General features: G+C 41.5%; 1 protein-coding gene across 38 annotated transcripts in view; it reads left to right on the top strand.

The window, feature by feature from the left end:
- The window catches only part of SORBS2 (sorbin and SH3 domain containing 2), a 327,753-nt gene that overhangs the window by 272,492 nt on the left and 41,764 nt on the right, over window positions 1-13,497 (top strand). For 31 of the 38 annotated variants that reach the window (XR_010794646.1, XM_066631534.1, XM_066631529.1 and 28 more), the window contains 2 exons: window positions 7,873-7,956; window positions 9,345-9,401. The exons of the other annotated variants lie outside the window; for them this stretch is intronic. Coding sequence is in view for 30 of the 31 variants with exons in the window: in XM_066631534.1 (XP_066487631.1) it covers window positions 7,873-7,956; window positions 9,345-9,401 (141 nt within the window). In the remaining variant the exon portion in view is untranslated. The remainder of the gene's footprint in view (window positions 1-7,872; window positions 7,957-9,344; window positions 9,402-13,497) is intronic. 38 annotated transcript variants of the gene reach the window in all.

The following is a 13,497-nucleotide window of genomic DNA, read 5'->3' as shown; positions in this document are numbered from 1 at the left end:
CTTTCCCTTTTTAAAAATAGGCGTGACATTTGCTATCCTCCAATCTTCTGGTACCGTGGCCGTTTTGAGGGACAAGTTGCATACCTTAGTCAAGAGATCTGCAACTTCATTCTTCAATTCCTTAATAACCCTTGGGTGGATGCCATCAGGGCCCGGTGACTTATTGATCTTTAATTTATCAATGAGGTCTGAAACATCTTCTCTTTTAACCTCTATCTGACTTAACTCCTCGGTTAGGAGGGGCCGTTCGGGCAGCGGTATCTGCCCGAGGTCTTCTGCCGTGAAGACAGATGCAAAGAACTCATTTAATTTCTCTGCCATCTCTAAGTCTCCTTTTATCTCCCCTTTCCCTCCCTCACCATCCAGAGGGCCAACCGCTTCTCTGGCGTTTCTACCCCACTTGGTGCATGTACAGCATTTGCTGCATGAAGAAACATTCCTGTTTCTGCAGAGAATCTGTCCTCCGGTAGGTATAGCATTTATCTGTCCAGACAAACCTGGTTTGTGTTTGAGCAGGGGATGGGGGTGCAAGGCTTAAGGGCTGGGGGTTTGCTGGTGCACTCTCCCTCCCTGTGTTCCTTTTCTGCATGGGCTACAGATCATATCAAGTGGAGGGGAGCCCATACAAAAGAATCAACAGACTTATTGTGCCATTAGCTTTTACTGAGTAGAGTTCACTTATGTACTGTTAAGATTCATTGGCAGATGTATGCATAGGCATTGTGGGGGGGATCAAAAGTACAGTACATGGAATGCAAAAGGTCGCAGTATGTCTGAAATTTCTGTCTGAATATACAACCAAGTGTTTAATAATACGTAGCATTTGTATAGCTCTTTTGAGCTATACATCATGGTTCACAGCATATCACATGTATTGTGATGTACACCATACAACCGCTTTGTAAGGTTTACAGCACAATCCCCACATTGCAACTGGGGAGCTGAAGCTGAGGAAGAAGGGCTTGCCCCCCTGGTGAGTTTGTTGCAGAGGCAAACTTCACACTGAAGTCCTGATTTGTAGCTCAGCCTCTTGGCCACTGTGCTACGCCAGCTGTCTTAAATGTGTAGGAGATAAGAGATGGGCAAACCCCTTCACAATATTATTCACTGCATTGACCTTTATAGGCATTGTTTTTTGCCTATAAATTCTAGTGCAGCAGTTTTGTGCTGCTTCCCTCTGATGTATTTTTGTTTGAAGTAATGATGACTTTGAGGTCAGCAGCACAGTATCCAGAAGACCCTGCCACTGGTTTCTGTATGCTGCTATTTTTATGTCCAACTTGTATCCATTCATTTTCTTGCATGGAGACTGTCCACTTTGTCTCATGCTGACAGCAGAAGGGTATTGTTAGTGACAGGTGATGACACGTTTCACATTGGAGGATGAGCAGAAGCTCATCACTACTTTTGTACTTGCCCTTTTGTACTTGATGAGAGGGCTTACTTCATCACCTCCTCCCACCACAACTTTTCCCTTTCAAGAAGGCTGGGATTCTTTCGGCCTCTCCTACTATCTCATTGGCCTACTGTTCCACAAAAGGCTGGTCTTCACCAGATTTTCTGAATTCAGCTATGTCAAGTATCACTTCAAACTTTTTCTCTTCAGTGCATCTTGTTGGCATCCTTTAGTCTCGGAAGACTATGGTATCGCGCTCTGAATGGTGGCTCTGGAACAGAGTGTCCTCTCCAGTGCGCGAAGCCAGGGTAAAGTAGATATGGAGGACAGGCTGTTACCCATGCAGCAAATCCCCCCTCTCCACGTCGCTGAAATGGTCCAATGGAAAGGCAGAGGCCAATACGGTTGGTTCCAGCGGCATCGCAGGAGTTGCCAGAACGTGACTGTGTTCAGCCATGAACTGCCTCAGGGACTCCAGCTCCGGATTTTGCCTCGAGGTTGACTCCTGAAGCCTTTTCCATAACTGGATGTAGCCACAAGGCAGTGGAGGTTTGGGATCAGAGTTTTCCTTCTCTCAGATGAGCTGCCTTCCCAGGCTGACGAGCCCCATCTACCCGGTGGCTGTTTAGTCGCCTCTTACGACAAGTACAGCCAAACTGAGGGCCTATTCTTATCCCCAGCCCCCAGGGGAATACAGTGCATACAACTCCTATAAACAGTGTATGCCTTTGTTTCCCAGAGGGCTAATGTTTAACACTTTGCACAGAAACCATGTAACTGTCCATGGGATGGGAAATAAATAGCAATCTGTGATGCCCCACTATGAATTGGACTTAGTGAATTTAATTGTACCTGTTGATGGACAAACTCTGCCAATCAGTGTAACGTGGGAACAGTCCAAGATACTTAAAGGCTTTTGACACACTTTTGTTATTGTCTAGGATATGTGTTTTTTTAAGAGGCTGGAAATCAACTGCTTCATTTTTCACCTCTCTGTATGGCAAGACATGAATACACTTTGCAGTCAAAGCCAGCAAGTACTCTTTGTACAGGGGGGCCCCTTATTCGTGGATTCAGTTATCTGTGAATCGAGTCTGTGGGCCCCCCTGTGCGCATCCTGTCTGAAGGTGAGTGAGTTCTGCTCCCCTCACCTCCAGAGGGTCTTCTGAGCCCTGGAGCTAAAAACACCTGACTTCCAGTTTATCTGTGAAGCCGGAAGTGACGTTTTTAACACCCTATAAGGCATTAACTGTGGATGTGGGAGAGCCCACCACACCCAACAGAGGGGAGCTGTGCTTCCCTGGCCCTCCTAATGCCTTTTAAAGGCATAAAAAGTCACTTCCGGTTTTACTCATGCACAAAAAACAAACACCCAGAAGTGAACCTTTTTGCAGAAATTGTCATTCTGGGGCTTGCAAAAGACGTGCATGGATGCATGTGGCTTCTGCAGGGCTCAGAAGACCCTCCCAAGGTGAGCACAGCTTCCCTCACCTCTGGAGGGGGCACGGGAAGCCCTTCTGCATCCACCACAGATACAGGATCCACAGATACTTGGGCTCCCTGTATATGGTAAAAAAACCCTTCGGGAGCATAATAAGAGGACAGCAAGGACCAATTTAAATGAAATGTAGCAAGGCGCACTTGTGCTTGTTGCAAAGAAAAAAAATCAGGAAGTAGAGAGTTAAATAGAAGTAAACCAGTGATTTGTCACATGTAGGCCAACTGCCTGATGTTACCAGTTGGTTGGCTCTGTGGATGGGCCAGTCCTGGGAAAACTCAGCACCTAGCTCCCAATCTCCCCTACTCCCCACCGCTAGAAAGGATGTACACAGAGAAATGTTAATAAAATTACTACCTGAATAAAAAGTTGGGTTGAAGTATCCAGAGCTCTAATTTAACTAGACCTCAACTGCCTCTTCACTTATGTGCATTCAGCTTCTTGCATTATGACAGTGCAGACCAAGTAACTCAGTTTTCTTACTGTCTTGTTTACAGACATAGCTTTTAGCAAGGAATTAAAGTGCCAAAAAAAAAAAAATCTCATATTACAAAAATAGCTTGTGTGTGTGTGTGTGTGTGTGTGTTGCAAAGTGTCAGAAAGGTAATATTCACTCAGTGATCTTTGCAGGCTGTAGTGGGCTAGCAGGATCCTACACATGTGCCAGTTGGTAAATTAACCAGCCAATTAAGCAAGCATATTTTAGTTGCACATGATGCTAAATACACTACATGTTAATCTGGATATCCTTCTAGTTGTCTATGCCTTAGACAATGTGACATACTTCTTGAACACATAGTGGTTTCAAATTAGAAGCTTCTCATTGCTCTGAACATATTTAACATGCAGCCTTCTTGATGTGTTGGTTTAGTGCAACTAGGAATGCAAAAGGTACTAATAATGTAAAATTAACATAAAATGACCTGGCTTGAGATCAGATTGGCTATTAAGGAGCAGGCTTTTTTTCCTGTTGCAGTCCCCATTCGGTGGCGCTCCTACCTTAAGATTTGATAAGCTAGCTTCCTTTCAATTTTAAAGATAAAGATTTTCCCATTCTGCTGATGACTTGGTAGTAATGACCAATGATTCCAAAAAGTGGGCCAGCTTCGAACCTCATCTTGCCAAGCCACACTCCTACTACACCATTGCTCCAGCTACCCATACAGCATACTCCACTGAAACTGTTTTTGTGGAAGCCATTCCTAGCAGTCAAGATAGTCAAACGTACCTCTATATTCAGATGGCGTATGACTCTGATCCATTTACTGTCACAAACAATTGAGGGGAGGGCTAAGAACTTCACGTCTATCTTATGAGCTGCAGGATTAAAGTTGACATGGCATGTAACTGCTGTGATTAGGTAAAAAGTGGAAAGATTCATTTCAGAAAGCAGCCACAGAAGAGTGTGACTGGGGGTCATAAGAAACATAAGAACAGCCCCACTAGATCAGGCCATAGGCCCATTTAGTCCAGTTTCCTATATCTCACAGCAGCCTACCAAATGCCCCAGGGAGCACACCAGATAACAAGAGACCTGCATCCTGGTGCCCTCCCTTGCATCTGGTATTCTGACATAGCCCATTTCTAAAATCAGGAGGTTGAACATGCACATCATGGCTTGTAACCCATAATGGATTTTTCCTCCAGAAACTTGTCCAATCCCTTTTTAAAGGCATCCAGGCCAGATGCTGTCACCACATCCTGCTGCAAGGAGTTCCACAGACCGAACACACGCTGAGTAAAGAAATATTTTCTTTTGTCTGTTCTAACCCTCCCAACACTCAATTTTATTGGATGTCCCCTGGTTCTGGTGTTATGTGAGAGCATAAAGAGCATCTCTCTATTCACTTTTCACTCTATTCAACTAGAATTCTCTCCCCCTTCTGGAATTCTGTGCATTCTGTATAATGAATCACAACTGCATGAAGGTTGTGTGTGAATGGATGTTGGTGTTATGTGTGATTTATCTGATTGATTTGATTCTGCTGTTTTGACTTTCTTGCTGTTTGCTGTTTTAGGATGCATTTCTGCAGGTTGCCCAGACACTGGAGTAGTGTGCGGAACTGCCTCATAGATTCAGTGAGGCTATTCTGCCCCATGCCAGGCCTCTACCTCACTGCTGGTGTGCAGTATTGTAGCTACGCTAGTCATTCCAAGGATATTCTAATCATTACATGCAGAGATTGCACATAGGTTGTTTAATTGAAGGGTTGCCTTTAATCTGTTTATTTAATATTTGTATAGCAAATTAATTTCCAGCTTTGTAGATGACTTTCTCAAGATCCTTTATGCCTATTCTGCAAAACATTTATATCCAAAGTAGGACCGTTGACCTTAAGCTTTGCTGTAATTTTATTTTAATACTCCAGATGACTCTTCAGAATTCAATCTAGACAAATTTACCCATCTGCCTGCACTGCCCAAGCCAGTTATGCCAGTACATTTAGGTTTAAATAGATTTACAGCCAAATTCTATAGATGAGTGTATCTGTGACGGTACAAGTATTAACTTTTGCTGCCATAGCTGTTACAGCTTCTGTGCCTTAAAAATTGCTAGGCAACCACCCTCTCTAATTTTATGGGCTACAAACATTACATAGGTGCCTGCATTATGTTGTTGCTGAAGGCACTGGATCCTTCCAACTTTTCTCCTATTGGACATGTGCGAGTGGTTTTTGCATTGTGGTGTATAACAGCAGGTGGTCTTTACCCATACAACAGTGCTGCTGGTTTTTACTGCATCACTATGCAGGGCCACATTCAACTCTGATTGTTTTTGTAGGAGGGCAAACATGGAAGCAAAGGTGCATTCCCAGGCGGATAACTGCTGATTCTTGACTGACAGCCTGATCAGCCTTGTCTTCCTAGATGTGTTTTCTTTTTTGCCTTTTTGTGTTGAAGTGTAGTCAATAGCTCTTTTTATTAAGATTATAATTGCATGGGTAGGGAGCTTTGTGGATAATGGAGCCAGGGTCATTGTAACTGGGTGCTAAATTCAAGGGATAGCTGAGACAGCAGAGATACAGCAGCAAGTGTTTCACTGCAAACTGGTTTTTGGGCCAACTGGGCATCAGTTCAAGACACCTTATTTTGTGGACCTAAAGAAATGTTGGCCTTAGTATTTCAACATGTGCAAGTCTGTAAGAATTTTGTTTGAAACATTTTTATCTAAGGATGGGTTTCCAAGATGGCTTATAACAGAAAATTCAAAAGCACATATTTATTTAAAATATAAAGCAATCATAAACAGCAGCCATTAAAATCATGGATCCAGTCATAGTGCCATTGCAAAGAAAGAAGCTCAGCAGAAGTGGCAAGTGGGAAATGGACTGTTCTTGCACTATTGCTTGCATGTGGAATATATAAGATAGAGTGGGATAGGCCACATGCAACTTCTGGCAAGAAATCTGTTGCCCAAATTCTGATACTTTAAGTTTGAACACTTGGTCTTGGGAGGTGAAGCTCAGCCTCAAATGTAGTTGTCCAGCTGCAGCTTATTAGCTGTACGATTGCAGAAGACTCAGGCACATCTCCTGTTTCTTGCTGCCCTCTACTGCTCAATCAGTACATCAGAACTGATGCCTCTCATGACCTTGGGAAAACAATTTACAGTATAACTTTACTGCATAATTGTGATACTCTGAAAAAGAAAAGTGTAATTCACAACTCTGAAGAACCTACGTTAGAGACAGACAACTGACCCTCACACAGCCTCTTCATAGACTTCTTTGGTGCTAAGGTAAATTGGTGAGCTGGAAGGATGTTGTTTGGTTGCCAGTAAAAGGTATCTTCATACAGATCAGGCCTACTTTGCATGTCTCCTGTTGTGTGAGTGGACAATTAGAAGAAGGGGGTACCTGGGATTTAATCTCTGTGAAATCATTGACAGTGATGAGAGTGTCAACTGTGCATCTGAGTGCCATGCTTTCAACCTTAGATGGTATGTATGGCTCCCTTCTCCTCAAATCACTTTTTACAAGTGTACCAGAAAAAATCCAAAACCCCTTTCCACACACATTTGTGAGTATAATATACTTTGTTTTACATAGGCTGAAGACTAGCAGGGTATGTGGATGTGTTGCTGTAATCATGCAATGTACTACGTGCAGGTTGGGCATCCCTTATCCAGAATTCCAAAATATTGAACTTCTCTGAGCACCAACATGGTGGTTTGTTTTTTTTAACTTTTTTGCCTAAAGTAATAAAATCACAAACTGTGTTTCATGCACAAAATGATTTTTTTCAGAATTGTATATAGGCTCTGTATATAAGGGGTATAAGAAATGTAAATGAATTTTTTATGTTTAGATATGGGCTCCATCCCCAAGATCTCTCATTACGTACATGCAAGTATTCCAAAACACAGAAAAATCTAATATCCAAAATGCTTCTGGATAAGGAATGCCCAACGTGTATTGCTCCAAGCTTGGCTTTAAAATGCATAATTAACGTGCTTTCCTTAGGCAGGAACGTTGCTTAGAACCATGCACATTTTATGCTCATTGATTATTTTATGTAAACTTTAGTATTGATAAAAGAACCATTCCTCATTTTTAAAAGATATAATTGGTTATCTTTCTGTGCTCATACAAAATGCCATAAAGACAAACAAACAATAGGATAATTTTTTTTTATAGCACAAAGCTTATATAATTTTATATTCTCATTGTAAAGGATATGCGGCTGTTAAGGTTTCTTTTTAAGGAGCAAAGCATTATCATATTTTCTGTTTTTGTACACAACAACTATTTGGAAGAAAAGCTGAAAAGGAGGAGTTCAAATGGCAAGTGTGTGACAACTCTCAGATCAAATCACATTTCACAAATCCCCTCTTCCATTCCTTTGTTTTTGTTTCAGCCTCTCTCTCCTCTCATTTGTGTTAATGTTTGTGTGTCATCTATGTGACATGTCATTTCCAGCACTTTGATCAGTGTGTGTCTTTTCCTTCCCTTCCCTTTTTCCTTCACAATTCTTTCAGACTGATCGAATAAACCCAGATGACATAGATTTAGAAAATGAACCCTGGTATAAATTCTTTTCAGAGCTGGAGTTTGGACGGCCGGTAAGTGAGGCTATAAATTTAAGGAAAATAAGGTGCAGAATTCACACATTTCTCGATCAAGATGGCTTTATTCCAAATGTGTTTCAGTATATTTGAGAGGAATAACTGATGCACATTGACACCGGTATTATGTGTATTATATAATGTGGTTGCCATTTATAAATTTCACTTTCAAGAGGAAAAATGCCACTTGAACTGATAAGGGCATTTCTTGAGAGTGACAACAACCGATGAACTTTATCATACATTTTTGTTAAAGGAGAGCTTTAACTTTTTGAAATACTGGTGAGCATCACTAATTTGGATATAGTGATTGCTTGGGCTAATGATCAAAAGGTAATCAAAGTACTTTTAAAACATAACACTTTAAAGTTTATGTTATAGTTCTCTTTATTGCTTGTTTAGATTTAGCAATCTAAAGAATCATTGCTATTATCTAATATACAGTTACATGTTGTTGTGCCTCTTAATTGCATAGAGGTTAAAGCTGTTTAAAAACAAGTGCTCATAGTGGTGAGAGACTACTTTCCACCTCGCGTGCCCCCCCAGTTTTAATCACACCAGGCACCAGTTATCTAATGCTCCTGTCCCCTCAGAGTAATATACATGTTTCAGCAGGCATATTTTGGTTGCTCAAGTGTCAGGATGGGGCTTCCCAGCTGCACTTGACTGAAAGCAATGTATGGAAAATCCTAAGAATGGGATTCAAAGACATGTTAAACATCGTATCTAGATTGACCCTTCAGTGCCCTTAGATCTCAAACCTCTAATCTTCAGCTTCTTCTGAAGTACTTATTAATTTGCCTTGATGAAAGTCTTGTTTTAAGCATGGGGTTTATTTTATGTTTTCAGAAGTCTAAATAGGCCTTTTTATTCACATTACACAAACCAGCTTTAGGAACCTTTTATTTGGTCTTTGGGACTGTGGCTTCTTATGGTTTATCTTTAAGGAAACCATTGCTCTTTTTCCACAGCCACCTTTCATTTCAAGCCCAAATAAATGGATGGTGGTTGTGTGGAGCAGCAGTACCCAGTAGACACCTAAAACCATCTATCCTCTCCATTAAACCAAAAAACAGAGACCTAAATAGCTGCTCATAAAATTTTTTCCCTGACTTTCTTTTTTCTCACTAGATTTAATGCTGTTACTTTTATTCAAACGGGAGTTGTACGGACCACAACAACTGGAGGTTTATGAAGGTTACTGGACAGTTACTGTTGCACATTCTTCACCCCAGTCTACCCTCCCTCCGTTTTGTTTTGTTTGTGCCACTCTTGTAATCTGTCAACACTCAGTTTCTAACTATGTCACCTTCTCCATATGTTTCATTCCTTGCTGCCATGATTCTCCTCCATTTCATCTCTGCAATTCTGCTTATATGATGCAGCCTCCTAAAAAGCTTTTGGATTATGTTCAAGACCATCCACCAGGTCTTTCCAATGAGGTAAATTAAGCATGTTTCTTCTATAGATTTAACTTGGAAACCACAAAGGTGTTAGAAGACATTTGTTTCCTTTGGTTGCTATGTGTAGTGTTCACCTGCACATAGCCCTGTTTCTTTCTAGCACGCTAGTGTATGCAGGTGCTTGGCTTGCTATACCAGGTATGTAAAGGATATATCCACCAACAGCAGGACCATCATTACTACCAGGTTGCCTACTTTGCAACTTTGCAGTATAGGAATTGTTTTGCTGATTCAAATGGAAACATCTTCTAGGCCTTCTACCAGTGGTTAGCACTTTTTATGCAGCAAAAGATGGAAATGGCATGTAAGAGACATTTCTCAGTTCCTAGTTCATGGTGGGCTTCTGCTGCTCCTTCAGTCAAGTAGCAGCAACATTTATGGTTGATGTAACTAGCTCGGGTATCTGCCCATAATTTGGATCCCATTTCCCCTATACTTGAATGGAATGCATAGAGAGGCAGAATTTTTGGTGACTCCTACCACATTGGCACCCCCATGGTATATTGTACACTATTCCTGGATGTCCCCCAGCCCTAAGGTGAAGCTTCTCTGGGGCTGCAAGATGGAGCAAGGAGCAAAAAGTCTCATTCTGCAGTTGGTCCACCATTCTCTGTTCCCTGGATTAAAGCCTATATTTAGATTTCTGTATATAGGTAAATGGATTTCTGGAGAACTGTGTGCCCAGTGGGCTCTTCTTTATAGATGTATCTGCAACATGATTCACTTCACTGGACTTAAAACTCTGAAGACCATTCAGAAGCTGCAATTAGTGCAGCTATTCATGTGTAGTTCCCCCATTATCCGTAAAATTTCAAACATTTCTCTAAGTATAGTCAGTACACTCATAATACAAACATGAATAATTTTGTGATATTTTTCTGTGACTAGGGGCTAGTTCTCACAATGTCATGATGAGGAGTTAAACCTGTTTCTTGACATTCAAATTGTAGGTGAGAATTCATGTGTTTTAATGTGTTAATAATTCCTTGCACACAGAAAACTAGTGTGTCAGGAAGAAGCCTAAAATAGAACTCTTCCCCTAACATCTTGTCCTCAATGTACAGGGATTGTTTTCTTTCTTTAATGAGGGAACATCAAACACATGAGCTCCCACCTAAAATGGCAAATGGTACACAGTTAGAAACAGGTTTAATTCCTTGTTGCTTTTGAGAACCAGACCTAAGAATCTGCTATGGAAACATCCATTGCCATGGTTCTCTTCTACCAGGGGTACACATAAATGGGATTTATCAGTTCCGTCCCCGTTTACCTGTTTCCTGGTAAATTATACAAACTGACAAAACAGACATGCTTTTTCAGGAGCCCACATTCACCTATGTAGCACAGCAATGTTCTCCTTCCATTGTCTGGAAGTAGTATTATAGAGTGACACGCACACATGTTCTTTGTGCATTGACATGATGATCTCCAGTCAAACTGATGTCAGAGACTTCTGTAGCGCTTTGAGCAGTATCTGAGGAAAAACCCATATTAATTCTTAAGGGAGCAACCGGAACTGGTGCAGCATGACTATTCTGGTCACATATTTCAGCTATTCCCATGACAAGAAATATTCTTCAAATTGTCTATGATGTGAATCCTCAACATGGACTGTGTCCTCTTCATTCTTCCCCATCACTACAGAGTTATGGGTTTAACATGTCCCAAGTCAGGAACAGTTGCCTCACAGTTTGGAGGCTGTGAGACTCAGGGCCCAATCCTGTCCATCTTTCCAGCACCAGTGCAACCACAATGCAGTCCTGAGATAACAGAACAAACATCCCCTTACCTTGAGGAGGGCTCCATGACTGCCTCCCCACCACAGGAAGCAGTGCACGCCCCATCAGCACGGCTGCACCGGCACTGGAAAATTGGATAGGTTTGGGCCTTTAGGCACACCCTGATGATGGTTCTGTAAAAAAAAAAAAAACCCACACAAGAATTGCTCACAGAAAAAATGCCCTAACCCTTGCCCATTTAATTCCCTCACCCTAACTCATGTGGGCAAAGTTTGTGTGGGCTTTTTTCCTATGTGTTGTTTTCTGGTTACCATTGTTGGATACTATTGATATTGCCAATGGTATTGTCCAGCATAGGTGCTATTGGCCTGCATTAATATAATTCTGCTTTTCACTTTTAAGAATGCAGTTAAGTAATTTTTTCATCTTCAGATGTCCTCTGTAGCAAATTGGTTAGTAGTTGTCAAAAAGGCAGGGTATAGCAAGTATATTAACATGCCAGGTGACAAAACTGGCAGGAATTGAAATTGGCAGGAAATATATTTCCACTTAGTTTGATGGAAATCTAAGAAGATTATAGTTACAGTTTTGAAAGTGTTCTCTTTCACTGCTAGTTCCAAAAAGGGCTGTGATACAAGCGTTACATGAAGAAGAAGAAAAACAGCATATTTATGGCATATGTCAGTGGTTCCCAGAGAGCCTGATAACTGCTGTAAGTGCATGTGGGGGAGCAGGGAAGGCAGTGGGAGTGGGGGGAAGGCAGCGACGCAATCCCAGGATCGCGTCGCTAAGGGGGGGAGGCAGGGGCTGGCATGTACTTAGCAGTCCCTACATCAGCCTCCCAGAGATGCAGGGAGACCTGCGCAACCTTCTGCAGGGCTCCCTAACCTTCAGAATATGAAAGTGGAGCGATCACACCCAACCTCCGGTTTGCGATCACAAACCAGAAGTGAGGCGCAATCACTTCTGGGTTGCACAGGCTCTCCATACCCCCGGGAGGCTGCTGCAGGGACTGGTAAATACATGCTAGCCCCTGCGCCTCCCTAAGCGACGCGATCCTAGGGATCACGTCACTGCCTTCCCCTGCCCCTTAAGGGGGCAGAGTCCAGGGCTCTCAGGCTGGGGCGTTGCAATGCCCCAGTTTCAGAACCACCGGCTTATGTGAATGGAATGGGAATCAATCTGGAGAAACATGACAAATGCAGGGTTGTTTACTTGGAACCATAAATTGAGTTATCAGCAGATTTCACCAGTATCAAAGTAAGAGGTGAATCTAGAAACTCTTGCTCCAGCAGAACATTTGTCAGGATTTTGAGAAAACTTATTTACATAAGACTAGCCAAATTCTTGGAGGTAAGGTTTGCATATCTTTTGTCTGCCGCTGCAGTTCAGCTAACACCTGACTTACAATAAACGTGTGTGGGAATAATGAATCTAGTCACAGGAATTTCAAAAAAATTGGACTTCTTCAAATGATGACTTAAAATGAGTTTTACAAAGCTAATTCTGATGCTCCCCCCCCCCAAAAAAAAAATTCCACAAGAATTGTCTTTCTGTTTGTACTGTTTGGTTTCTCAAAAATCCATTTCATCTATTCCCTGATTGAATCAGAAAATGCTTTGCTTTAACATGCTGTGCTATTTTTAATGTGCAAGTTAACGAATGTTACAAAATCTTCATGTTTCAAACACATTTCATGTCATATATTCATATTATTCAAAATTATTTGGCTTTAAACAGAATTGTTTACCTGGCTTTAAATATGTTTAAACAAACCCTATTGATACTGCTAATGAAAGGTTCTACATTTACTAGTTTTCAAGAGAAAAATCACTTTTGGAGAGTGAGAAATGTAAGCAGTGATTGACATCTGTTCACAGATAGGTCTTATCCTCTGATAACAGGGAGCGGCACAGGGATACTCTGGTACCCAGATTCACTAAAAGCTGTATCTAGCCCTAAATTATTGTGTCAATTTTTTTAACCATATATTCCAGCATAAGGATGACCTCTAGAAGCTGGTGAAGTGTTTACCAACATTTGATCAAACTTTTTATATTATTATTGAGAAGGAATAGCTGAATTCAGTTCACCAAGTTCTGCTCATGTTCACTTGAAATAATTGGGTTTGCACAAATACAGTGCGTAGTCAATTGCTCCTTCTGATGCATCCTAAAGCTATGTTTTGGGGGGTTTTTTTGTACAAATTCAGCAGTCCTTTTGCTTTTTTTAAATGAAGAACAGTAGTACGTACTGTGACAGTTCTATTTCCAGTTCCTCTGGCCATCTCTGAAATTACGTAGTCTGAATGTAAAATAAGTTTAACATGTCAATAA

Source organism: Tiliqua scincoides, chromosome 6 (genome assembly GCF_035046505.1).
Source record: "Tiliqua scincoides isolate rTilSci1 chromosome 6, rTilSci1.hap2, whole genome shotgun sequence".
Classification (NCBI taxonomy): domain Eukaryota; kingdom Metazoa; phylum Chordata; class Lepidosauria; order Squamata; family Scincidae; genus Tiliqua; species Tiliqua scincoides.
The sequence above is the reverse complement of the archived record's forward strand: the minus strand, read 5'-3'. Positions and strand labels throughout refer to the sequence as shown.